General features: G+C 43.3%; 1 protein-coding gene across 1 annotated transcript in view; it reads right to left on the reverse strand.

The window, feature by feature from the left end:
* Nucleotides 1-27,319, reverse strand: part of efnb3b (ephrin-B3b) — a 74,671-nt gene that overhangs the window by 22,212 nt on the left and 25,140 nt on the right. Inside the window, exon 2 of the mRNA XM_041031525.1 lies at nucleotides 14,194-14,483. Within this exon, the coding sequence (XP_040887459.1) occupies nucleotides 14,194-14,483 (290 nt within the window). The remainder of the gene's footprint in view (nucleotides 1-14,193; nucleotides 14,484-27,319) is intronic.

The raw sequence follows: 27,319 nt of genomic DNA on the forward strand, positions 1-27,319 counted from the left end.
AATAATACATCTTGACATCTGTGCCTGCATACTGCTTGAGGGAGAGATTGGAGAGAGAGAAAGTGGAAAGAAGAAGGGTGGGATATGAAGGGGAAGATGATGGACAGCAGAAAGCATAGGGCAATTATATACTGAATGTGTGTGCGCGTGTGTGCATGTATACTGAATATGTGTGTGTGTGTGTGTGTGTTTGTGTGTGTGCATTTCTATATGTGTGCAACAGTGAGAGAGAGAGAGAGAGAGAGAAAGAGAGAGAGAAAGAGAGAGAGTGATGACAGTTGTGTTTGTTTAGCTCCTCTGTGATTAAAGCAGCCTGCTAGAAGCTGTGTGCTTAGCTGTATGGCAGTCTGTCTGTTTTTTACTGTGAGTGTTTGTGTAATGTATGTGTGTGTGTCTGTGTGCACATGCGTGCTTCTGCTTGTCTCTGCTTTTCAGAAAGGTGGGTGTATTTGCAATCCGTATACGTCAGTCTGTCTTCAGGTTTGAAGTGTGTTTATGTGCGAGTGTGAAAATCGTATTTGCATGTCATGAGTGTGTCTTGGGGTCGATGCACGCGAGCGTGTGCGTGTATGTGTGCGCTGCAGTCTGTCTGCATCTCCTCCCCCAAATGTGTGTTTTAGCATCTAATCTGTCGGTCCTGTTTGCTTAAGTAAAATCATCCACGGATGTCTGGTGCACGCGGGACTGGAAAAACCTGTGTGTGTGGCTGGGTGTGAGCTCATTAGCACAAGGTTTCTCTCGGTGCTGTCCTGAGGTCTGTTTGCATTCTCGTCTGTTTGATTTCGTTTATTTCATCTGACAGTTGAAAGATATCTGTCTGCCTCTTTCTGTCACCTTGGTTTTCAAGTTCAACAAGCTTTATTACCTGATAAGATCACTGCGCCAAAGTAGAGCACACCACGCCAAGTCTGTCAAGGCGGATAAAAACATGTGTACAACAAACCTGTGTAACAGCTATAACTGTAAATCATACTGAAGTTGTGCAGAATATTCTTCTCTGACATTATAACTTTATTGAGCTGTTATGAATATTTCACAGGTGTGTGTTTGTTTAAAAACAACTATAAATTAATACAAAAGGATTGTAGATTCTGACTGAACTCAATTGATGGAGTGACTGACCCTTGAAATAAAGGGTCACAGGTTCGATCCATGTGTCCTTGAGGGAGACACTGAACCGTACCTGCCCATCCACCATATAAACTAGAGTTACCTCCTCACGGTTGTGCGCCTCCGCCAACAAATCCAGTTGCACTTTACACCCATGTCTGTACAAACACATATATAATTTACATCAAACAACATGTTTTGTTAGGTCACAGTGACCTTTGACCTCTGACCACCAAACTGTAATCAGTTCATCCTTGAATCTAAGAGGACATTTGTACGAAATGTAAAGAAATTCCAGGAATTCCTCATATTTTTGTGAGAATGGGACGGCTGGACAACCCGCGACTTATGTCCCACGGCTGTCACCCTCGCGGCATAAAACATCAGCTAAGTGCCTAAATGACAATATGATGCTTCACTGATTAGTGGGCTTTTATTTTGATGGCAAGCTGATAAACACAATCTCATTCACATGCAGGTTTGTTTGTGCAGAGAGCTATTACAAGGCTTTTGACAAGGACATGTGATTTATGTGAACAATCAGATTTTAAGTAGTTTAAACATAATATTCTTTTTGTAAGTGTATTTTTTTCAACAGGTTTGAAAAAAATGATGGTTGAAATGAACATTATGTCCTGATCTGGAAACCTATGGAAAAAAAAAAATTCTGATTTCATATTGGGGACTCATGCACACAAAATTTGCATTTGCAAGAGGAAAAGCGTTTTTTTTTCCTGCTGTATCTGATAGCAAAAGGAATGCATGTATCTCTGCACTGCTCACTTTTTTTTTCTGTGCTGTCTCAACTTTCAGCGGGGAACTGAACGAGGGGAGAGAACATCTAAAAGGGTAATAAGTGTGCCGTGTAGAAAGAGAGCTGGAGACAGAGTGACAGACATGCAGAATGACAGAAACAGAATAGGACAGAGATGTAGAGGAGAGACGGAGAGTTTCCCACCTGAGTAAAACTTTTAACAGGGTCAAGTGTGAGGTTCTAGAGTAAAAACATCTCAGGCTAATTCATATTTTAAATGTGCCATTCACACACACACACAGCAAACACACACACACACAACTCCCACAGGATCCCACTACTCTTACCTCCAAGGACTGCTAGCAGCTCTTTTAAAGGCCTGGCTTGAAAAAAAAAATCTGCCACAGCATGCCAAAACATGACAGATGGGAGACATTTTCCACTCACAAACTGACTGACAAAACCTCACATAACAAGAACTGATCTGGTGGTGTAAGGATTGATTTAAGTGTGATGTACTCTCCCCACTTGGGGGGCAAAAAGAGTGCACTTCAACGTCAGTGTCTTCAATGATGGGTGCTTGTCTAAAAATATCAGTTCCACAGGAGTACTCTGTGATTAAAAAAAAAAAAAAAAAGAGGTAACACAAATCCCAGGAAATAGGCAGAATCGTGTTAGCATCTCATATAATGCAACAGCCCTAAATAAACTATGACTAATTTGTCGCTCTGTGTCATATTTGTGGGTTGAGCGACCTTTTTCTTCCCAAGCGCCGCCGCCGAAACTTCTTCGATTACTTTATCAGTAATCCGTTTAAACCGTCGTTCTCCAAGTGCCGTAAATCTGTCCCGCTCCTCTAATCTTCAATTCATCACACATTTATTTCCTAATCACACTCCAAAAATAACAAACCTGGAATTACTTACTCTCTTCTTCCTGTACAGCCGCAGCTGAGCCAAATTCAAGCTATCAAAGGTTTATGGCGTGCGTATGAATCACTAAAGACCAACAAACTACCCTGTTCGCCTTGTTATATTGTAAAATAAAAAAAAACAGGACTTTACTCTTAATTAAAGCTTCAAATAATTTGAAATGGACCTGCAATAATGTAATAGTGCTTTCTTGGCAAGGTCAGGCTTGTAAAAACAGTTCTTAAACCTTCAAAGGGACAAACCTGGATAAATAAAGGTTAAACCAATAAAACAGACCGGGCATTCTCCATTAAACCTTGTCTTTCCTCCCAGCCGGCCTGCTTCCAGAGGCAGTGACAGCAGAGCTGTTGCTACAGATGAGGTAAGACGCTATTTGCCACAACGGGGCCCTCTTCTCTCGCAGCGCCACCAAGAGAGCAACGGAGCGAGGCTGGAGGTGCCAATGAATTAGTTCACTGTTTTCACTCATTATACCGGACTGACTGCCTCACTTTTTCTCTGTCTTTATTTACACCCTTTTCTTCATCTCCGACTTCTCTGGCACCACACACACACAGTCAACAAAGACCCCGCTCATAATGAGGGCATAGTGGTGTCTGAGTGTGTGTTATTCTTTGTGTAGTTAGTGTGTGTATGTGTGTGTGTAGGGAGGAGGATTATGGCAGTTCCAAAGCTGTGAATAGGGGCCAGGCTGGGCCTTGGCCCTAGCTGAATTAATTACTCTAATTAGCTTCTTAATTGCATATATTAAACCAGTGGTTAGCGGGGCTGGAGCCGTGGTTAGGGTCTGGATCTAAAGCTGGAGCCAGGGTGGGTACAGGGAGGACAAAAGGGTATTACACACAACCATAGAAAGGCTTCTACACACACACACACACACACACATACACACACACACACACACACACACACACACACACACACACACATACATACACATACACATACACACATACACACACACACACACAGAAAAGTGATAAACCAGCTTCACCTTCCCCCACCCACTTGAGGTAGTCTGAAGTGGAGAAACGAGACCAAGCGCTCCCCTCCATGATGAGGGTATTCAATTATCCAACCCCCCTCATCAATATATAATCAGTGCATACAGCAGCAGCAGATGTGTGGTACTAATATGGACGATAAGCCCCCCCAGAGGGAAAAGAGAGGATTAATATTAGAACTCCGGGAACTACTTGAAGCCGTCTTCAGCTGAATCTCTTTACTGTATCACTTACTCAGTGCTCTGCTCCCTGTGACATTCAAGACGCAAAACTCTGCCACTGATTTGTGACCATCAAGCCTCGGCCCGTCTGGCCCTGCAGCGCGTCACACACAGACTTGCATAGACCGTGACAACACCGGGATCATTAGTTCCACTGCTCGTTCCACTTCCTCGCATTTTTTGGCTCGTACGTTCTGTGCATTCTAAATGATTATCAAACTCTTGGCTCTCTGGAGTGGACAACATGCATCAAATTAAGCTTTTTTTTTTGGCTTGAGTTGACCCTCGAGTAAAAATAAGTAAGGCTAAGAAAGACGGAGAGGGAGAACTCTATCCAATAAAGGTGTGTGTGTGTGTGGGAAGAAGAAGGATTATGGCTCTGACGGCAAGAGGTGGGGGGTAAAAACTGCAGAAAATGCCTTGTTGTATTTGTGAAATGCACCCAGTATCTCACAACAACGACGATTAGTCAAGAACAAGTAAACAGCCAGTCTGCTAATGAATCTCTCTTCAATAAACAAGTGGAGTGCACATGCACGAGCACACACACACACACACACACATACCACACACGTGCACGAGCACTGAGTGATAAGGATGTTCTTTGTGGAGTTTTTTGGGGTAATTAGGGCTGCTTAAATTGTGGTTAAAAAGGATTTGCAACTGATTGTATGTCCCTGTGTCTTTGAGCTGTGGGCCCTTTTCCTTCGCCAAGTGTCAACACTGTCTTCTTCTACTGTCTCCTCAGAGCACACAGCCGACCCGTCTCCTGCTCCCCTCTATCTCTCCCTCTCGTCTTTAAATTCTCCAGTTATTCTTCAGTCTAGCTCATCTCTTTCCCTGTGATTTACTCTTTCTTTCCCTTTTGTTCCTTCTACTCCTCCTTTTCATCTCCATCTTCTTCTGCCGAACAGCTGTCGGGTCCAATCCTGCTCCAACAGCGTCATAATCTCCCTCACACATGCCAAAGATCATGCCTGTAACTTACAGAGAAAACACTCTGATAAAAAAAAAAAAACATGCACGTGCTTGCTTTCCTCTCGAGGGAACTGTTCAAAATATTAGTAATACACTAATGCCTTATCTTTCTGAGAGTTAGATGGACGGATAATCTGTTGTTAGTCAAGAAATATTGCCAACACGTAACTCCCACTTTAATCCCAAACTGTTGTTTTTCCATTTCTGTTTAAGTACGCAATAAACGAACTAGATACATTGTGTAAACAAGACTTTGGCATTGTTGAAAGGCATTTTTCCTCAGTTTGGACAGTTTCCAGTCTTTATGCTAAGCTAGGCTAACCATGCCTTTACTCCAGTCGTTTTTTAATTCCATTTTCACAAAGAAAGAAAATAAGCGTATTGCCTAAATCGTTGAACCGTTCCACTAAATGATAAGGGGAGAACAGATGGCTTAGCACCAAGACTTTCAAAGTTTGTCAGTGTGTGTAAACAAACACACACACATATATCACGTCTGTGTGTCTGTGTGTATGGTTACGCATCTGTCTATGTGAATGTGTTCATTATGTTGATCAGGGGTCATGTTTGCGTGAACCTGGCCACTAAATCAAAGCTATATTAGCAGGGTAATGTGTTCTACTGATGGCAGAGGTCAGCTGAGAGGTGTGCTTGTTTTAAACTCCCCCATGTCTGATTGTCAGGGAACACATCCTTCTGCAAAAAGGTTCCTCGGCAGAAGGCAGCAGCACAATGATGCTTTTGTCTGTCAAGCTGCAATGGGGGGGGGGGTTTGTGTATCTGTGTGTGTGAATGCGTGTGTGTGTGTGTATTTGTGAAACAGGCAGACAGTGTAGGAAGGTTAAATAAATCATACAATGTTAACCAGGCCCAATCCAATTAGGAAGGGATTCTTCTTGTCTGACCTTTAACAGGAGAGACGTATTCACACTCACTCACGCAATCAGCCCCCACCCCACAACTATACACACAAACTCTCACAAACCACACAGTCAGCCTTCCACACAAACAGACCGACACACAAGACATGATGCTCACGCAATCACACACCAACACCCACAAACGCACCCTCCGCCCACACATACACATATGAGCAGTCAACCAACATCGCACACATACCAGAGGACACACACACACACACACACACACACACCCATACACACAGCCAATCTCGCAGACAGTAGCGCGGGTCTGATTGCTGACCTAAATCGGCCAGGCGATCTGTCACTTTCTCTTACTCACACTCAGCACACATCTTTTTTTTTCATCTTTTTCCTCCCCTTTCTTTCCCTCTCTCTCCTTTTTTTCTTGCCCAAATATCCTTCGCTCTCTCCCAGTGTCACTTTGCGTCAGCTCATTCTCGTCCCTCTCCTCTCGCCTATTATCTTTACCAGAAACGACTTGACCTCATTTGTATCCCACAATAAAGATGTCAATATACAGTATGTTGCACATTGGCGGTGGTGCCTGCATACTGTATTTAAGCATGTGTACACACAGTACTCTCATGCATATAATGAAGATAAATACAGTGAAGCTCGGGGGAAATCTCAGGCTTAATCATTTAAAACACTTGAGATGACTATTGTTCTTTTAAATAGAGTCATCGTATCTGCTGTTCACTTTCTCTCATTCATTGAGAAGATGCAGATCCATTTTATCTCCAGTGGGGAAATTAGTTGGATCCATTGCACCAAAACCCCTGCTGACCTATTCTATTCCATTTTCCACTTTTGCACTTTATTTGAGGCTATTTTCACACATGAGAGTTTAACTGAGGCTGTTCGCCCCAAGAATTTGATGTGTTTGGTGGAGTGTGAAAAATGTTTTGCGGGCTAGAAAAGCAGTCTCAGGTCCAGCTCAAAATAGTTGTCAGGGGTTGGCTGGGAGCAAACTCTAGGCTTGTCCCCTGAGGGCCACAACAGATGTAAAAGCCTAAACACACTTGAAGCTGAAAAATGTGTAACACAATTTTACTTGTGTGTTACCACTTACAGTAAGATTCATGGTGGTCAGGAAGGAGAGGTTCAGGACTGTAGGTGTTTTTTTTTCTTTTTTTAATTTGTAATGGAAATATATATTATTTATTATAATGCAAAAAACCAAATGATTACACCCTTGGTGAGTAGTCATCCTCATCCTAATATGGGCTGGGAGGGTGTGTTGCTTTATTATTCTGTGAAAGCACAAAACACAAAGATTTCATCTGTGTAAACTGTTTTACACAGATCACTGCCACAGCACTTGTTTGTTTTGTAACAGGAGTGCAAACAAAAGTAAACAACAAAAAAAAGAAAAGAAAAAGAAACTAAAATCTTTACCATGCCCATGCATCTGTCTTTATATCTATCTTTATCTATGTTGGAAGATGGGATATATCGTTCCACACAAGCATTTCCATTTCAGTGGCATTATTCTGTATAAAACAAGCCCTAAACTAGCCGTAATCCCTTCACTGTGGTCATCGTGTTTTTCCCTCCTTCGCCCTCTCCTCTCCTCTCCTTCCTGCAGCTCTTCCTCTTCTCTCCCCCGTGTCTGTGGCTGCTTCAGAGCCTGGCGGGAGCCTCAAATCAGAGGGCTTAAACTTGATCAAATATTCAGCAGATAAAGATTTCTCAGAGTCCCTGGATTCCCCACCTCCTCCACCCAGCTGCTTTCTATTCCTCCGTCCTTTCCCTGAATCTCACACTCTTGCTCTCCTCGCTGCAGTCGCAAGCGGAGTTGTGTGCCGCTCGCAGTCGCACACACACACGCACAGCCACGCAGGTATGCACATGGGGAATCATAAACTAACGCAGAGTGGCGGAGAGGTGCAGCTCATTTAAGCTGCAGTGCAGTGTTTCTCCCTGCTTCCTCTCCTCCATTGTCTCTCCTCTCTCCATTTCACTCTCCGTTCCACTGTTGTTCACCATCTTTCTCTTTCATCATTTCTCTCTCTCACTCTTTCTCTCCCCTCTTTTCTGTCCTCCCCTCTTCCCTCCATCTCCCCCATCTGGATTCTGTCATTTATTCCAGCTTAACCCTGATAAATAAACCAGTGAGTACCCCTGCATTATTGAACACTTCAACATTGCCGTCTGCACGAGCTGCGCCAGCCCCGCAATGTCCAACAATTAGACCACACACACACACACACACACACACACAGCCCCACCCTGTCCCAAGTTGCTCACAGAGACACCAAACAAAACTTCTCCAATCTAAAAAGGTTACACACAAATTCAAGAACATACATATAAACATGTTCACACAAAATGACACAGAGGAGGAAAAGAGACAGATGTCACAGAGGAGAAAATAAAGTTTGCAGAAAAGAGACGAGACGGTATGCTAATGACTAGCCTCTAACTTTCCCCACAACCTCATAAACACAAACATGCCAGCATGTACAGACACACAGAGTTATTTTTCTAGGTGTGCAGGCTTCAGTCAGCTCTTCTATTATTCATATTAGTGAGGGGTTGGTGGGGTGGGTGGGTTGTTTATCTCCGCCATTGTGCGACGCCGAGCACTGGGCTCTCCGTGGAGCCCCAGGGGCCCTGCTGCCCTAAACACACCACTGGGAGTCATTCATCCACACACGCAAACACAGAAAAGATCCCACATGTGCATGCATGCACGCTGGAGCGGCACGGTCGCACACAAAACGGACACCCGGTTTCATACCTGTATCTGCCCTGAATGCGAACACACACAAACACACTGCCATCTGTCTCAGTATGCAACAACAACAATACTGCAGTCCCACAGCGACTGACCCATTCACCACAACAGATCTGACCAATCTTTGTGCGTGTGTGTGTGTGTGTATTTCTGGGCATGTGTGTGAGCTATTTTGAGACTATTTTCTGCGTGTTTACAACCACGAGCCTGCTGGTACTCCAGTGTGTGTGTGAGTGCATATATTTATGAGAAAGCTCCTGTGTATGGCGATGTGAGCATGCATATGTTAGTGTGAGCACCAAGGAAGATTACTGGTACGTGTGTGTGTGTGTGTGTGTGTGTGTGCGTGTGTGTGTGTGTGTGAAAGAGAGAGAGTCGGAAAGATCACTCACATATGAGGTCATATGTATGTTGACTGTGAGCCTGCAATCATTCACTTCTGGTGTACAAGCTTGTGTGTGTGTTCAAACATGTATGTGTGTCTGCGTACGTGCGAGTGCATTCATTCGTGTGTGTGTGTGTGTGTGTCTGTGTGTGTGTGCGAGTCCCCTGACAGCAGCAGCAGTGATTGAAAGTGACCGCGTTGTTTCAGTGTCACCCTGCAGATGAGATGCTGTGTCTGTGTGTCAACTGACACTCACTTCCCATTCACATCAGCCACGCACACACACACACAACGGCAGACCCTGCCTCTGTCTGCTGTCGTCTTCCTCCACCTCTTTCTTACTTTTTTCTTTCTCTTTCCCTCCTTTCCTTTCCTCTCAGAACTGTCCATGCGACTTTTAACTTTTTCCTACACTCGTGCCGCACCCCCCTCCTCTCTCCTCCTTGTTGTGACTCAGCTTCTCCGCATGTTTCCAGCTTTCACTTCCATCACTCAATCTCCAAAGAAAGAGACATTGCTTTGACGGCCAGCCAGGCCTATTACTCGCTATGTATTTTAACCCATTTTAGTAAAACCTGGGTGCTGCTTGCCACATTGGACCAGAAACAAAACAGAATTGTTATAAGAAAATTACAGGAAAGTATGTTAAAGTGTTATTTAATAACACTTAGATGCCATTTTGAATTGAAACGTTCCCACTCAGTATATTTTGTGATTTAACTTCCCTCATCCTGGTCTGCAACTTTGTTTTAATATCACATATTGCTGCATTGTAAACAAATAGGGAAAAAAATGACCCTTGTGCCCCTTGTGGCTGAGAATTAATCTCCAAAAAGCTGCATGTTTCAGAGTATGTTCACCAAAATTACAAAAAAAATAAAGCCCGGATAATCTGATTTTATAGGAAGTATTTCTTAGGAAGAAGAAATAGATAAAAACTGTTCACGCTGAGGGTTACGTATTATCCAGAGTAACAAGGACATAGTCTCTGGACATGTTGCTGTTGATTTCTTTTAAATATAAAAAAAAAAAAATCAGAGGGCAACCCGTGCAAATAAAACCGAAACCATCAACATGGCTTGATACCTCGAGGATTAAGTGAGAAAAGACGTTTTTCGTAATTTGGGTGGACTGACCCTTTACAAGCATCTGATCCTGGACCAGAACAGCTCTTCTGTCCTCCTCATGTGAAAGTTGTCTTTTAAGCTGCAAAGCAAATCAGCTGCATGGAGATAGTTTCCTCCTGCAGTTCTCATTAAGAAATCACGTCATCAAGACCGTGCTCTGAGTGTGCGAATGTGTGTGTGCGCATCATGTGTGTGCGTTCTGGTGCATGCATGCTAAGAGTGTGTGTTACACCAGGCCCTGGCGCCTGCTTTCAAAGGATTCATTAAAAGCAGTGAAAGGCTTGATCTGCGGTTTGGGTTGATGTAGTGAGCATGTCTGTCTGTGTGTGTGTGTGTGTGTGGTGGGATTTGAATGGTGAAAGAGATGAGGAGAAACTAAAGGGGGGGGGGGGGGGGGAATAGAGGGAGGGACACTGATGAAACAGAGGGAGAGAGAGTGTGACACAGAAATGGGTTTACATAAACTCTGACCTCATGTTATGAATGAAAACATCAATCAATAAGTGTAACTAATCAAATTTTCCACCCGCTCTCTCCTCTCCCCAGGATGCGGAAGTTAAGAATTACATTTAATGGGCTTCAAGTAATCTGATTACAAAACAGTGGCATCTGTGATGCATTAGTGACTGCAACAACAAAGGAAACTTTGGATTTTTCCAAATTTCTTCATTTTCTCAGGACATAGAGTTTATTTTCTCTTCAAATGATCAATGATACCACTAGTTGATGATCAAAATGAAAATCAAATTATAAAGAATTATGATTTACTATCCATCATAGAGGCAAACTGTGACAGAAACTGATTACCAGGTGGACTTTAAGCAAGTTACTGGTAATCTGTCATGGTTTAACTTTAAATTAACCTCCGGCGCTTTGTTTCCTCCTGCTACTCCACCATCCAACCACTCCACGCCACCACACGTACGCTTCCCACGTTTGCCCCGTCTGCAGTGTGCAAATTAAATCACACCGGGCTATAGGTTAATTAAAACAAGATTTCCCTGAGGCCTCCGCATACATCGGTGCCCTTACACACATGCACAAACATACATTTATGGTGACTAAATCCAGAGACACGCAAGTCCACGGTGTGTTCAGTATGCACGATATCCTCCCTACAGGGCCAGTTAGCTCACACAAGCCAGAGCAGATATGTGGCTCTAAATGAGCAGCAGGATTAACAGTTATTAATTATCTCACAGCCTCATTAAGTACACAGAAGCTCTGGTGAGAGGCTCAATACAATTCTTCATTAAGGACACATGATCAAAGACACGTCGCTCACTATACACGAGCTATCTGGTGACGTTATCAATAAGTTATCAGTACCAAATGCTCTCTACGATCAGCTACTCCTCTGTCTCCTCACCTCTCCAACTCTCTCTGTCTTCAACTGTGTGAGTAAGCCTGTATGTGTGTGTGTGTGTGTGAGAGATAGTGTGTGTGACCTTGTGTTGCTGCCGTCATTGATTGGGCTGGAGCTGTCAATCGATCAGTCTGGTCTGTGTGTGGAGATAAAGGCGTTTCTATCTCTGGACACTCCATTTGCCAGGTTGGAGCACAGAGCAGAGGTGGGCAAGATACAGACTGTGGACCACGTTTGGCCTTCTGCTGACATGTTTTTGGTCCTGCAAAGTGTTTCGAGAATATATTGACTGTACTGCAAGATAACGAAATTCAAGTTTAGGACTGATGTTTTTTTTACTCATGGACGTTCTCCAACGTGCACTGGCTTTGTGCACGATGAGCAGTCGACTGGGTGTGTTTGACACATAATCGCTATCTGTGCTGTCATGAAAGATTAGAAATATGAACCCTCTGTCACTCTGAACAATTTGGAGAATGCCCAAGATGAAAGCAGAGTCAAACAGAGTTGGTAAAACTACAGAACTGGTGTGTGACAGGGTGTAACTGGTTTGCAGATGAATACCTGTCGGCTTCACACAAACTAGTCGATAGATATTTTACACCACGTGTCAATCGACGCCTCCAATTTGGCATGATATTACTGAACAAAATCTCTGGATGATGTACCTATCTTCAGCCTTGTTGTGTAATATTTCTAATTTATGGATGCTCGGTTGCAGATTTCTGTACTTGTAGGCAGACACTTGTGTGTCTTGCTCTGTCTCTCTCTCTCTCTCTCTCTCTCTCTCTTTCTCAGTATCTGGGGTTTTGTGAATTCTGAATATGGACAACATCCAAATCTGGCAACCTTTCTATATTATAAACACCATATGTAAAGAAAGCACTTATAAGATGGGGATTCTGTAACAATCGTCCCATTGACGTACCATTAAATGCCATTTAATGGTACTTAAACGTATTATAGCATGTTATGCATGTTAATCTGTTTCAGAGAGATAAATCTACACTATATATACTACATATACATGTCAGACGGTATTTCAAACAAGCATGAGCACACTGGGATAATTTCACAGCACTGACAAACATAAAAATCCAATCTATCAACATATGTACTTGCACATGATGGGTTTGAAACCACAGGATCTGGGAGTCTGCTTCATGTATCCCACAGGTTTCGGTGTCTTGCAGCCATATTTGATGACTTTACAGGTTCTGCTGTTCAACATCTGTCAGTCACTGAATCAGGTATCAGTAGGTTTCAGATTGCATTCACTTTCTTTGCTTCTTATCAAGCCAAAATTCCTGTATCATTTGGTCCCTAGGTGCAGAGACAATACACTAACACACACACATACACATACATACAATGTATGGTACTGCACCACTGCATGCTATCTCGCCTCCTCGTATCTAATCTGAGAGAAATGCCTGCATGCTGATAATGATGCAGGGTGCAGGAGAAACATGCCCAGTGCCTCACCTCTCTTCACAAACACGAGCACTGATAGCAAAAACCCAACGCACCTGAAAAGTGTGAACAAATATAGAAAGCAAAGAGGCACGAGGGACTTCACAGACTTCCAGAGATCTTATATTCTCTTTGTCTCTTTCCATCTATCTCTGTCTGTCTCTCCATCTCTGTCCCAGCTTCCTCCTCCTCCTGGCTCTACTCGTTCCCTCGTTTTTAGTTTTTTTGTTTTTTTTTTCCACTTGTAGATGAAAAGAAATGAAAAGAGCATTTGCACACCTGAGTGAATAGAGCTCGCAGGTGCGTGGGAGGAGAGCTATGGGAATCAAACAGGGTCTCTCTCTGCCTCTCTCTCTCTCTCTTTGTCTATCCTGCTCACTCTCTCACTCCTGAGGTGTTTATACAGTGCTTGTGTTTGTATTGGAAACTTGCGTGCATGTGAGAGTGTGTGTATACACTCATACGAGTGTGTGCGTCCCATGTGTGCTGCGTGCATTACTCCAGTTGTGTGCGCGGAATGCCCCTGGCTCTTGGTCTGTATTTAAAAACAAGCCACAGGTTTCGCTTGACTCGACCTTTTCTTGCAGATTGTTCCGTCCGATACAAACGTTTGGCCGGGCTCGCCTCGATGACCTCATCAGGTCTTCACGCAGGCTAACTCCAAACAAACCTTCTGAATAAACCAAAACAAACTGTGCTTCGCCGTTTGCGGTCACTGCGAGGATGGCAGTAACAATAAACAGGCCTGAGGCCAGCACAGCCCGCTGAGGAGGACAAAGACATAGCAATGGTACACACACACACACTCTCTCTCGAAGAAATCACACTGAAGCACATATGTAACCATAGTTCAATAAACACAAAATCCCACAAAAGTGGCAAAAAAGAACCAATCAGGGGACATCATCTGTTTTTTTTTTTTTTGCAGTGTATGTCCTGTACTGTATCCGCCCGTGGACCGGATCACACACACAATTCTCAAACCTAATTACTCCAAACACACCCACCCAATCATTACCAGCATCACTGAAATAAACAAACACACGCAGGCACAATCAAAGATCAGTCATGCAATCATAACAGCCCCCTCATCACCCCCGCGTCCCCCCACCACACACACACTGCAATAAAGTTCAACACACACTCAATCTTCAGTGTTCGTTCTGCTTCCTCGACTCACCGATGATGTAGTAGTCATGCATGCTCTTGAACTCGTGGCCCCACAGGTTGGGCGAGAACTCCTGGAACTTGATGGTGAAGCGACGTTCGCGGGTGGGCTCGTCACAGGTGAGCACAATGTTGGGGGGTCCCATCACCTCGCAGCGGTCCGCCTGCTCCCGCGACGACACGAGGTAGAGCTTGTAGTACTCATACTCTGGCGTGGACCTGGCGGTGTCCAGCGGGGGGCAGATGAGGTCCAGCCGGTCCCCAATCTGAGGGTACAGAACGTAGCCCTTATCGTCCCTGAACCTGGAAGGTAGGAAAGAAGAGGAAGCAAGGAAATAGAAAGAAAGAAAGGAGTCAGGGGAGAGAGAAGGGCAGAGAGTCATTAATTAAAGTCTTTTGCTTCCCGCACTAGTGATATAAACCAGTTCAGTGCCACCTGTCCTTGCTGCTGAATGAGCAACAGATGGGTCCTTTACTTCTCTTACTTCATTATTATTTTCCTCTCCTTCACGGGGAACAGGTGCCTGTACAGAAGAACTGCTGTGCAGTCAACTGCACAAATAAATTTTTACCACACAAGCTCACGCAATCCCCTGTTGACCCCATGAAGTGGTGGAGAAAAAAAAAAAGTGGTGAAATATAACCACCAGTTGATGATCCACATGAGGAACATAACCACCAATCTAAAGCCAAATGGAAAGCGCTAATTTATGCTCTCCCCTTGCGACTTGCACCACAGAAATGACCCTCTGTTCAGAGATATTTTTGAGTGATCCAAATATACTTCAAATGTATGCAAAAGCCGACTGCAGGCACTCACAAGTGCAGAAGCAGGAGCAATGTTTCTGAAAAGCCTGAGGTTTATTTGAGTCTACATAGAATTCAAAACAAAAAATAAAATAATTGCAAACAAATGTAAAGTAATAAAGTAAACCGAGAGACTATGTAATGTATGCACACGTAAAAATACGAATGGGGAAGTAAACAACAACAAAACCACTTTTTTTTCTCCTCTGCAAAACAAATTTTCTCTCAGAGCTCATTTGCTTTTCCTGTCAGCCCTTATATTTAGAAGTGAGAAGTGAGGCATGTCCACAGAGGAAGAAACAGGCAGACAACTATCACTGCGGATCAGCAGGACGAAGCTGCCGATGTCACATCTCAGGTATGTACAGTTAATTAGTTTGCTAATTAGCTGTCTTGATGTCAGTCTGTCAGCCTCTTCTGATGTGAAGGATTTTGCAGTTTGCTTGTTTATAGTCTAAGTGATGCTTTGACTGTGTCATCTGTGGGAAACCTGCAGCCTGAAGTGGTTCTAATGCAACAGTTTAATTCAATTTAACAAAAGTATGCTTGAATATTGAGGTTTATTATTGTCGTCATTATATATTACCCCGGCTTTCATTGAGCAGCTTTGATGTTACATAGTCTTAATCTTGTTAAATTGCTTTCCTGGAGTAAACACTGAGAAGGTTTGAGGGAAATGTTTCACATGAAAGGTGAAATTAATTCTGCATATCTGCACACACCGAAATTGGACAAAACCCAGTTAGAAGCCTACACGAAAAGTGTTGTTGCAGTTTTTTTTTTTTTTTCTCCTCGAGCTGGTGGGCTCACTGTGGCTGCACAGCTTCCAGGGGCCTTTCCAGAGCAGGGAACATGAAACACAGCAGTCAGAGGGGCATAAACTCAACAAATGACTCAGACTCTGTCATTCCCCTCACAGCACAGGGCCATCTCTTGCTGATAAGGCCAAATAGTATGAGTTATCAACTTAGCTCCTGAAGCGGATGATGACTTTAGCTTTGACTCCATGCTAGCATGCTTGGCCAACAGTGGGAAAACAGAAAGCAGCCCATGCACACCCACACTGACTTTATCTCCAGTCAAAATAAATGTCACTACTGACAGACCGACGGAAAGTGTTTATAGTGGTAAAAGATAAAAAAGGAGGAGGAGATTTGCTGGATTTTCTCTCCTGTTAACATTCTCACAGAATGTTAAGTGACACTTTGATGTGGAAGTGGGAGGAAGCAAATGTCTGTAATGTTAAGAAGCCCATTTTCCGTTACCTCTGACTCAGACTCTGTTTCTGTTTCCAACAAATCCACACGAACACCTGGGGAGTCACAGCACTCAGACCTGCTTAATTATTCTCTCTGTTCTGCTGTCAGTTCAACTGTTTGACCATTAAAAAATAAATACAGGATCACAAAGCGTGAACAGACTGAGGATTTTGCCGCTTAATTGTACCGTTAAAAGAGACAAAACAAATTCTACTAATGTCATTAGTGACCACTGATTCTCTCATTTGTCCAGTAAACAATTCTGTCCACCTTTCAGCTCCAAACAGATCAATGAGTATTTTCTTTCCTTCAAAACATAATTTTTTTTTCCTATTAGGCAGTAACAAAAAGGGGGCAAGTGGATTTTAATTGTCATAACTTCATCTGTAAAAACAATAACTTTCTTTTCATGCATGTTTTTCATTAGTCATATTTATGCAAATTTAAAGTGGTACTCCAGAAAATTTAATATTGTATTTCCATGGATGTGCTTTTTTAAAATCTGTCCTAGTGACCGAAAAAAAAAAAAAAAAACAGTCAGAATTGAAGCAGCAGAGGCTGAGATAGCCTGACTTTGAGTCCCTAGGGTGGGTAAAGCTCCAAAAACATTGGCTCCTACATTGCCCATCATGCAACCTCATAGCATTTTTGTTAAACCCTCACAGACAGTGAAGGTTAAATGCCCACACTTATATAACTCCCCTGCCAAAGACTTTAAACATAAAAACCACAAAGCTGTCCCACAGTACTGACATGAGAGCAGAGGCTCACTAAACCTTGCTAACCTGCATCTTGATATTCTCTCTAATATCAGATCATCCTTGTTGCTGTTCCCTCGTGAATCTGATTCATTTAACATCTGCCTCCACGTTTTTTCCTCCTGGTCATGCCTCTCCCCCCTTAGCAAGGGCTCCACTCCTCCCCAGGGGGAAGTTGCTCCACAGTTTTAGAACCACTGACCTAAATAAAACTCAGCAAGGGTTTAGAGCCATGTTAGAAGCTCTTAGGCACAGTGATGTATTGGTCTAAATGCTAACATCAGCACCCTTACAAATACAATGCAAACCTGCTAATGTCTAACTGTTATATTAATGTTTGTTACCATGTTTATTATGTAAGTTTAACATTTTAGCTTTAGAAACATAGAACGGCTGAAGCAGATGGGAATGCCATTTGTTTCTGCAGGTATTTATTCCTAAGCCCAGGCACTGGATGAGTGATTGACAGACCAACATTAACATAAAGCCATGCAGCTGGCTTTATGGATTACAGGCTTACATGCAGCAAAGTTCTGATAGCTCATATTAGATCATTTGAGTGCTAGTGCTGCTGGACAACACCGCAAGGCTCTTTGTTGTTCCTCCTTTCTGACCAAACCTTCACCTCCATGCAGGCCTCCTAGCACTGTGAGCTAACAGCCCTACACCTGCAGCAAAGTGAGATGTAAGCTTTATCTGTTGGTGTGTTTGGCTGGCGGCACACACCGAGGGGGGACTTAAGAATGCAGACTGAACGGCCCAGAGGCCTGCTGGGAAGTCACTGTTCCACTTCTCATTACCCAGGTCACTCTGGGTTATCAGGCCATACTTAGACTGGAGAAGTAGGCACTCAGCTTCACTCAACACTTACACACACACTGGCGCACACACATATTTCACCTTCCTGTCTGCCTCACACAGACGAGCACATGCACTCACACCATTTATAGAGTATGAACTGTAAACATGGGGGTGGTTCCTGAGGCTTCTGCAGCAAAGCCTAAACAGAAAAATCTATTCAACGCACACACACACACACACACACACACACACACACACACTCACACACACACACAGGCCCATACAAATGCCCTCCTGCTAAACACAAAAGGTTTGCCCAAACACATACACCCACATCCAAACGCACAGGTTTAGTTTTTCCCTAAACATGAACAGTGAAACCCACTGACACACACACATTCACACTCATAAAAACAAGCACCTTTAGCTTCCTGCATGACGCATTCTGTGAGTGGTATCTGATGGTACCCTGAGTCACAGTCAAGCTGCATTGCAGAATGGCAGAGAAAACACACACACACACAAAGAGTGAGAGAGAGAGAGAGAGAGAGAGAGAGAGAGAGAGAGAGAGAGACAGAGACAGAGACAGAGAGAGAGGGGGGGGGGGGGGCATTGGTATGAGTGTTAAAGTAAAATGCCACTGGGCAGGTGCAGTGCTCAAAAAAGAAAGAAGGAGAGAGGGAGAAATCAGTGAAGTGAGAGAGAGAGGGAGGGGAGTGGAAAAAATATTGAACATGTCAGGCAAGGTATGTAGCAACAACAAAGGAACGTGGCAAACAAGCAGAAAGGAAACACAGAGACAAAGGGAAAACACTCCACAGAAAGAGAAAACCTTAAAATATAACTTGGAAGAGGAGGAGGCAAAGACAAAAAAAGACACGAATAAAACGGAGAACGAAAGGAAGGAAGAAGGCAAGATAGAAGATGACAGTGAATTCTAGCACATTCCTACGACAGAACTCAATTTTCTGATAGGCTCCATGTTCAGGGTGTCAGATTTGAGGAGTTAACCCAGGTTAACCTAGTGTGTGTGAGTGAATGATGGTGTTTGTGTGGGTCTGTGTGTGTGTGTGTGTACTATAAACAGGACAGGGTGGGGAGAGCTTGTCCCAATCTAATCATGTGGTAGAGGAAGAAAAATAGTGTGTATTTATCTGAGAAATCACAGTTTCCTTCTCCTCCGTGTGACAAGCCCAGCGTCAACAAACCTGGGCTGCATTCAAACAGCCAGTAACGATGATATACAATCATTCACACTTTGTTTTTTTTTTTCTTCTTCTGTAACTGATGTACTAAATCCACCTTAAAATCTGGTCAGAAAGTGCGGGACAGTTTGTGAGACTCGTGAATCTGACCTCCAGCGGTGAAGTGCAGACGAGAAGAGGGAGAGCTGAAGTGCAGAGAGGGAAAAGTGAAGTGAGGTGAACTTATAAACAACTTTATAGAGTTCAGCTGTGACCACATCTAAATAAATCATCCCATTCAGACACAGCCCTGAGCGGCATTACGTCTTCTCCTTCACTCTTTTCTTTTTGACCACATTTCGCTCTGAAAGAGACATTCTCTCTGTCTCTGAGTGTCTGTTTTTTTTTTTTTTACCTCCTATCCTCCGTCACTCTCCTTCACCTCTTTTTGCTGTCCACTCTCCCTCTCTCTCCTTCCCTTTTTCTCAGCCGTTAACAATGGAGCCATTCATGTGGCCACACTTTGAAACATGGCGTGGGAGGCGGAGGGGGTTAGAGGGGGCCAGAGGTGACACCGAGGGGGGAGAGGAGAAAGGAGGAGGAGGAGGAGGAGGAAGAAGAGATGGAGGGAGTTTGAGGAGGGGGAGGTGGGTGAGCTTTACTCTCTTTTCTTCTCCGCAGCTCTTTTATGAGGGCAGAAACATCATTTTCTCAACCCAAGCATCGCCCCGCCGTGACCCCTGAGCTGAGCTGAGAAGACTCAAGTGTCAGTCTCCCTGACCTCCCCCCAGACCTCTTACACCTCCTGCTTCTCACCCCACAACTCCTCCCCCATGCACCCTTCTACTCCACCCTCTCCCACTCTTTCAATGCAGTTGTCAACATGTAAACCTTTTACATTTTACAGCACTTGAGACGGTTTGTTATCGATATCCGATTTCCAATAAAATCCAAAAACTCTGAAATTTGAGATCATGCACTAATGTGAAAGATTTAAAAGCTATTAATTGCATTTCAAACACTGTTCTTTTGTGTGATCTGAATGTGAGTGTGTGTTGTTTCTCTTTTCTCTTGTCCATCTGCATGTTGTGTGCTGTTGTACCTGCTCTGGGCGGTGTATCGGACGGCTAGAACATTTCCCAGATTCCACAGTGGCAACCCGAGCCGTGTCCGGACCAACGCCGGGCACACAGGTGCAGCCGGGGGGTTGCAGGGTGAGACAAGGGAGGGTGTGTGTGTTCGCGAGTGTGTACGTCTGTGTGAACATGAGAATATGGAGCGGAGGCGGGGTGAGGGAGCGCGGACGAGTGCGAGCGCTGAGTCCGTGAGAGAAAAATCCAAACGCGAAAAACAGTAAGATGGAGAGAACGAGGCGAGAGACAAAAGCGAGAGGTGGGATTCAAAGTGATAAAGCATCAAAACAAACACATAAGGATGAAGAGAGAGCAAGAAGTTGGACAGATTGGCTCCACAAACGTGGAAAAATAAAGTTCAGTGAATGAAAAAAAAAACAGAGGAAAGAACAAAACGGAGAGGGAAGGACAATGAAACTGGCAGAGAGAACAAACTAAACTAAAATGGAATCAGTGTGGAGGATTTGCTCAGAACTCTTCTGAACTTTGACCTCTTCCATCCTCTGAGGGGGGGTTTCGTCCTTGAGCTAACCACAACCTGGTGCAAGGGGGGAAGCTAAGGAGAGACAGCAAAGGACGGATCTATTAGAGAATAATAAACGACGGTGGTATTCGGTTCTGTGGTGGGGGAGATTTATGGCGGGCTCTGCGCATAAAGCTGTCTGCACTAATCTCATGGTATACACAGCGTAATCACACACACAGGGGCCCTGAGTCGCCCCCCCCCTCCTCCCCTTCACCCCCGCCTCTTTTAATGTACACACGCTGTCATACGCACGGCAGGGGAGCACGCACACTAAAGAGCAGCAAACCGATCGGCTGCTGGAGCAGTGCTACACACGCTATAGGACAAGCGTGCACGCCACACACGCCCGCTGAGCTGCAACACCTGCAGGCCATCTAGTAGCTGTCTAAAGCAAATCCGCTGGGTCTCATTTTCTGGAGAGGTGCTTTCCAAAGAATGCCACAATGAGCAAACACACACACACACACACACACTCAGCGGAAAACCTCCATTTTGAACATGTCATTAAAGCCCACATGGAATCGTTAAACCTCACCTCAGATGAAACAAGTGAAAATTTCAGCCAATTCCGCTCCATAATTAACTTTGTTCCGATGCACTTTCATTTGCTTTTAATGACTTTCCTATCAAACACATGCTAAAGTCTTGAATGGCTTAAAAAAAAAGGCTTCTCCATTATGAAAAACAAATATATTCTAAAGATATGGAAATGTAAAATTATCTCACTCTACTGACAGGCTGTTTTACCTACGTGAAGAAAAATATTATTCCAAGCCTCGGTGCTGGATTCAATCACTTGCTACGATGGACATGTTTTTTTGCAGAGCACCCACACAGAGAAGGGACTGCAGTGGCTATCACTTTCCACTCTTCTGCTGTTGCAATCAGTACCCCTGTAATGCTGTGTAGCCCAGAAATACCAGCTATTTATAATGTAAAACATATGGTCAGGAGCATATAATGATATATATATATATATATATATATATATATATATATATATATATATATATATATATATATATATATATAAAACACGAATTCAGCTAATGCTCAATCTGTCTTTGACACAGCATTTGCAGGAACAGCAGCTTCATCACACTGACCTGTTGTGCTCTGCACGTCTCACCTACATCTTCTGCCTGCTGCTCCATCTGATCCGGTTTACAATAAAAGATTCAGGAACTTTTGAATTTTACTCATGCTGTGTTCTTTTATCTTGACCTTACCTTTGATGGGTTCTGTAATCGAATGGGGCCTTTTAAGAGCTGGTACAAGCCTGTTTGAAGCCCGTTTTGCACGTTAAACCTGAGGCCTTACATCAAAAAAAAAAAAAAAAATGCTATTATCAGCTGTAGTGGTATCAATGTGTGAGGTCACTGTGAATTATCACCAAATTCATGCTATGATCCTGTTTTTATATAACATCATGTAGCATTTTATATGTATCTTCAGCCATATCAGTCTGAGAGTTTTAAATCATTCACTGTCTTCAGCACCATTCAAGTTAACACTCAAGACAATTATCTAATTATTATCTTTGGCATAATATTTGTGATCTTCTCTGTTGTAGGAATAAATATTCAGTGATCATAATTTATTTGAAACTTAGCATGATCTAACAGGAGATTTTGCATGCAGACACTGCAGCTTCTGCTCCCATCAGTGCAAAGGGCAGACAGACCGTTTTAAAATATCCATAATCATTATTACTGTCTTCATTAAAGAACCATATACCCTGGAGAAGAGCTGCAGAAAGTGGTCTTTGACTGTGTGTATAGAGCTGGAGAGAGATAGAGATACATTTGTATGAGATAGAGGGAGACAGAGAAGGGTTAGGAGGAGACAGAGAGGGGTAAAGAGAGAGCTATAATGTAAATTGATGAGAGTTTGAGTCTCTCTAGAAGCCATGGCCCAGATACCTCTGAACATTTCTATTATGGATGAAATGGTGGGATGGATGCGAGTTCGATGAGGACAGGAAGAGGGAGACAGAAAGTTACAAGCTGGCTTTCCAGCTTTAAGTGTTTGTTTTGTAAATTACCCTCTCTTTAGTTAGAAAAAAAAAGGGGGGGCAAACAGCAAATTTGGATCACATTTCTTCTACAACAAAACAAATCCTCCTCGGCCTCGCTGCCCTACTGGTAGGTCAGTCAGTACAAAGTAATGCTGTGCAGCCAAACTTTGCTCAAACCCACAGAAATGTCTTTTAAATTTTAGTGGAGATCTCGACGTTTCCAGAGATGCCAAATATGTCAGGCTGAATTTGGGGGAAAAAAGACAAACAAAACACAAAGAATATTATTATTTGATGGAAAGATGCAGCCATAAAAACACAGACAGTTTTTATGGCTGTTTGGTCTGAAACATCATGTACTATGGCTTCAGCGAAGAGATTCTATGATAATGCCATACAAAGTGAAACTTTATTTATTTTTATTATTTTCCCAACCTTAAAGCTGCACTAATCAATAGTCTTTTGTATGAAAAATGGATCAGATGGCATCAAATGTCTGCCCAGCACCAAACAGCACACAAAGTTAGAAACTAGCTGGTGAATATCTCACAACATCAGTTAATGCAGCTTTAAAGCTACATATGTAAAACTGAAAGGGGAAACCTTATGTTAAAGGGTTAAACAGAGAACAGAACAGAGAGAATGAGAGATAAAGCAACTATAAAGGAGAGTGTGAACAAGGACAGAGGAGCACAAGGTTGATGTAAAGTCAGCGAACACTGGAAAGCCCTCAGGAATGTTGGTGGTGAGAAACGACAACGGTGGTAATAGTTTCCATATGTTGAGAGAGGGAGGAAAAGAGAGAGAGAGAGATAGAGAGAGAGAGAGAGAGAGAGAGAGAGAGAGAGAGGTGGGGATGAGAGAAAGAGGAGGCAGTGAGGAGAAAGGTAGAACGACATTGATAAGGCTTAGGAGGGAGAGAAAGAGAGGGAGAAAGAGAAAGAGAAAGAGAGAGATGGAAGGCAGCAGTCAGCAGGTAGGGATGCAGAGCCTTGTTTGAATAGTTAGTTGGCATCATGGGACTTTGAAGGTAACTGTGTCCTTGTCGTCACACACACACACACAAACACACAGAAACACACCCTCCTATCCAGTGGCGGTCCAGAATGCTGCAGCGTCGGTGTCACATCCAGTACATATCACACCCAGCGTCACCACGGAGACACGGGATGGAGGCACCCTGGATGCCTTGGCATTTGCAAAAAGCACGTACACACACACACACACACACACACACAGTTTGTCTCTCCTCTAAACACACACACACACCCTTTATTTCCCTGGTTGTCGTGCTCCTGCTGCGTTCAATACATTCTATACGATACAATACAGCAGATGAGCGTATCACATTAAGCTGAAACTTGTAGCTGCACCATAAAGAGAAAGTGGAACTAACTGACTAACTATGGAGAAAGACTTCTTCTCCTCTTTGAACAAAGCTGAACAACGCAGCCATATTCAGGTCAACAGAAACTTTTCTCAAGCAAACATCTCTCTCTCTCTTCTTCCTCATCTTTCTCATTTGCATCCTTGTTCCTCTTTTTTTTTCATGTTTCTGCTCCTGCATCTCCAGCTCAGAACTTTTGTTCACAGCTTCTTTTGACTCCTCCAAACATTCGCTACAAGTGAGTTCTAGACACCGCTGTATATTCAATCTTTTGTGTCTCACCGAGCCTCCCCTCCCTTGCTCCTTCTCTCATTTCTCCACCTCTGTGTACCTGTCTTCATTACCATGTTTCCTCTCTCTCCATCCAACCATATGTCCCCTCACTTGTTTGCAGCTTTTCTTTGATTTTGATTTTTTTTTGTTAGAAAACACTTCAGTGGTGTAGAAATGGAATAATGCAAAAACAACCAGAAATAACTATTAGCCATGAAAATTACAGTATAATCCACATTACCCTTAAATTTAAATCATTTCCATTATTATGTATTATATTTAATGTTCTACTCTGTATCATGTTAAGTTAATCTAAATTAGTTAATCTAAATCACAAAATCAATACTAAAATAATTGTTTCCATGTCTGCAACAAACAGTAATTATCATTACTGATTAATCCATTAATTATTTTATGTCTTTTAGGCAATAAAACATCAGAAAACAGAGACCAGTGCCATCCTGATATCCCAGAGCCTGAGCTAACATCTTCAAATAGCTTTGTGTGACCAAACAACAGTTCAAAAGCCAAAGATATTCAGTTTACAATGATATTAAACAGAAAAATCTCACATTTTATGAGCTGGGACAAGCCAAAGTTTGACATTTTTCCTTCACAAATGACTTAACCTATTAACTGATGATCAGAATTGTTGTCTCTGTTTGTTCCACCTGTCTGACATTGTTGAAAGCCAGGATTGTGGCACGTTGTTTTTCTCCTTGAACATTTTGTCATTTTTCAACAGAATAAGTTAATGTTGGCAGTATTTCATGCTTCCGTCTGAAAATGAGTGCGATGACATGCACTAACCAGCAGCCATGAAGCCACAGTGGAGACATTTTGAGTCCAAACTGAACGAATTGTTCCACAAAGCAACCGAACCGTCCCTCTGGGTGATCATATGAACCTAAAATCATATTTCTGACTTCCTTCCTCATGGTTACAGTGCTCCCCCGTCTTTCTTTTTCTGTCCTCGCTCCTAAATCCTCTTGAACCACTATTTCTTCCTGCTCCTGTATCTCTTTTCCTCTCACCTGCCCCCACTCCCCCGTCTTCCCCTGTTTTTCAGCTTGTACTCAGGATGATTTGCAGCAGTCTGGATTGGTCCCATTAAGGTGGTCTAGCGGAGGTGTGTGGTGATAGAGCACTGCGGGTCCTGACAGCTCTGTGTGTTCGTATGCATGTGTGTGTGATTGAGAGCCCCCCCAGTCTACAAATGGATACACCTACGCATGTGAACCCCTCAACAGAGGCTGAAGGAGACCCCTGAGACACACACTAACATACACACACACACGCTACACACCCCCTATAACTCCCAGTGAGGTCTTCGGTGCGTTTAAGTATATAGTTAAGGATAACACACACACACACACATATATATATATATATATATACATATACACACACACACACACACATATATACATGGATAGTGGCAGCTGGTGTTTATGCCTGGTGTGTGAAAAGTCTTTGAGCTTCAACTCATTCACTCCCACCACCTCACTAATTTAATTAGGTCACCCAGGGCTCTGGAGGAATGAAGGTTATAATGCATGCAGTGGCTCTCATTCTTTATGCCTCACACACACCCACACACGCACACACACGCACACACACGCACAAAACCACAGAAAGAGAACCATCCAAGAGTCGTCCCTCAGGGAGTGAAGGAGTGAGGTGAGACGCTGACCTGCCAGTGTGGGTCACCTACATTTCCAGGGCTCCCTGTGTGTGTGTGTGTGTGTGTGTATGTGTGTGTTTGAGTGCATCCACATGCGTTCATGCATGTAGGCATTCTCCCGTGGGTCCCCTCTCCCCATCTGTGACCTGTGAGGGCTAGTTGTGTGTGTGTGTGGGTCTGCTTGTGTGGGTGTGTGTGTCGAAGCTCAACTTTGCTCCAGAGGGGCCACAGGGTGCAGGGAGTCTGAAACTTTAGCTAAAGGTGACTCAACTTAAGCTCAGTCAGGCCACAGTGTCAGGAGAGCAGTGTAATCCATAGGAGGCCCCTAGGGGCCACCAAGTATGCAGGGCTCCTGGGACATATCTGCTTTTACCAAGCTGCTGAGCTTCTGAGCACAAGAACATGCAAGTAATCACTGCATGTTTGTTTGTGTGTAAACATTTATCCACTTTAGACTATAAGGGACAAGGCAGGCATCATTCTATATCTTTCTTATTGTCAGCAAATCCCATGAAAACATCACCACCAACAACCTGTATCTCAATATCATTACTATTATTATTTAAATATGTAAACCTTAAAATATCAGAAACAAACAAGCTTGTTTCCCAAAGTTTAAAAAACAAGGAGCAGCAACTTCCTGGAGTCTTTTAGTCACCGTGAGGTTGCCTGACAACCAGCAGAGGATAAGAGAGTCACAGGCCATGAAACAGTCTAGCACATAAACCCTTGTCACACCACATCTTCTTTAAACTTAACTTTTCATGCCTGTTTCTAGTCTTAATGCTAAACTAAAATAACCGTGGCCTTGCTCTTGCTTCAGATTTAGTTGGTACAGACATGACAGTGGTATCAGTTTTCTCATCTAAGTCTTGGCAAGAAAGCAAATAAGCATATTTCCCAAAATGTTGAACAGTTCAATGCGTCCAGGTTTTTTTCTTATTCAAGCTTACATTTTTGAAATATATAAGAAATAGCTATATGTTTAGGTTAAAGATGAGGTTAGTTTATGTTAAGGGAAATATTATACACCAAAGAAGTTCTTCATAAGGATGTAAATCCAAGGATATGTGTGTGTTTGCTGTGCATATCCCAACAGAGGCCTTGTGTATCTGCAGCAGTGCTTAATCCACCATTCGAAATGGGAACCTGGCTTCCATTCGGTTTCCCCACAGGCTCTGAGCAGTGCTACCCGACTCCCAGACTCTCAGCTACTCCGACTCCACTGGAACGCATCTTGAAGCGATTTGGGGCTCAAACCCTTTTCTGCTCCCTCACTTTTTTTTTTCCCCCTTCTCTTTGGCTCTCCA

The sequence above is a fragment of the Toxotes jaculatrix genome, chromosome 23 (assembly GCF_017976425.1).
Source record: "Toxotes jaculatrix isolate fToxJac2 chromosome 23, fToxJac2.pri, whole genome shotgun sequence".
Classification (NCBI taxonomy): Eukaryota; Metazoa; Chordata; class Actinopteri; family Toxotidae; genus Toxotes; species Toxotes jaculatrix.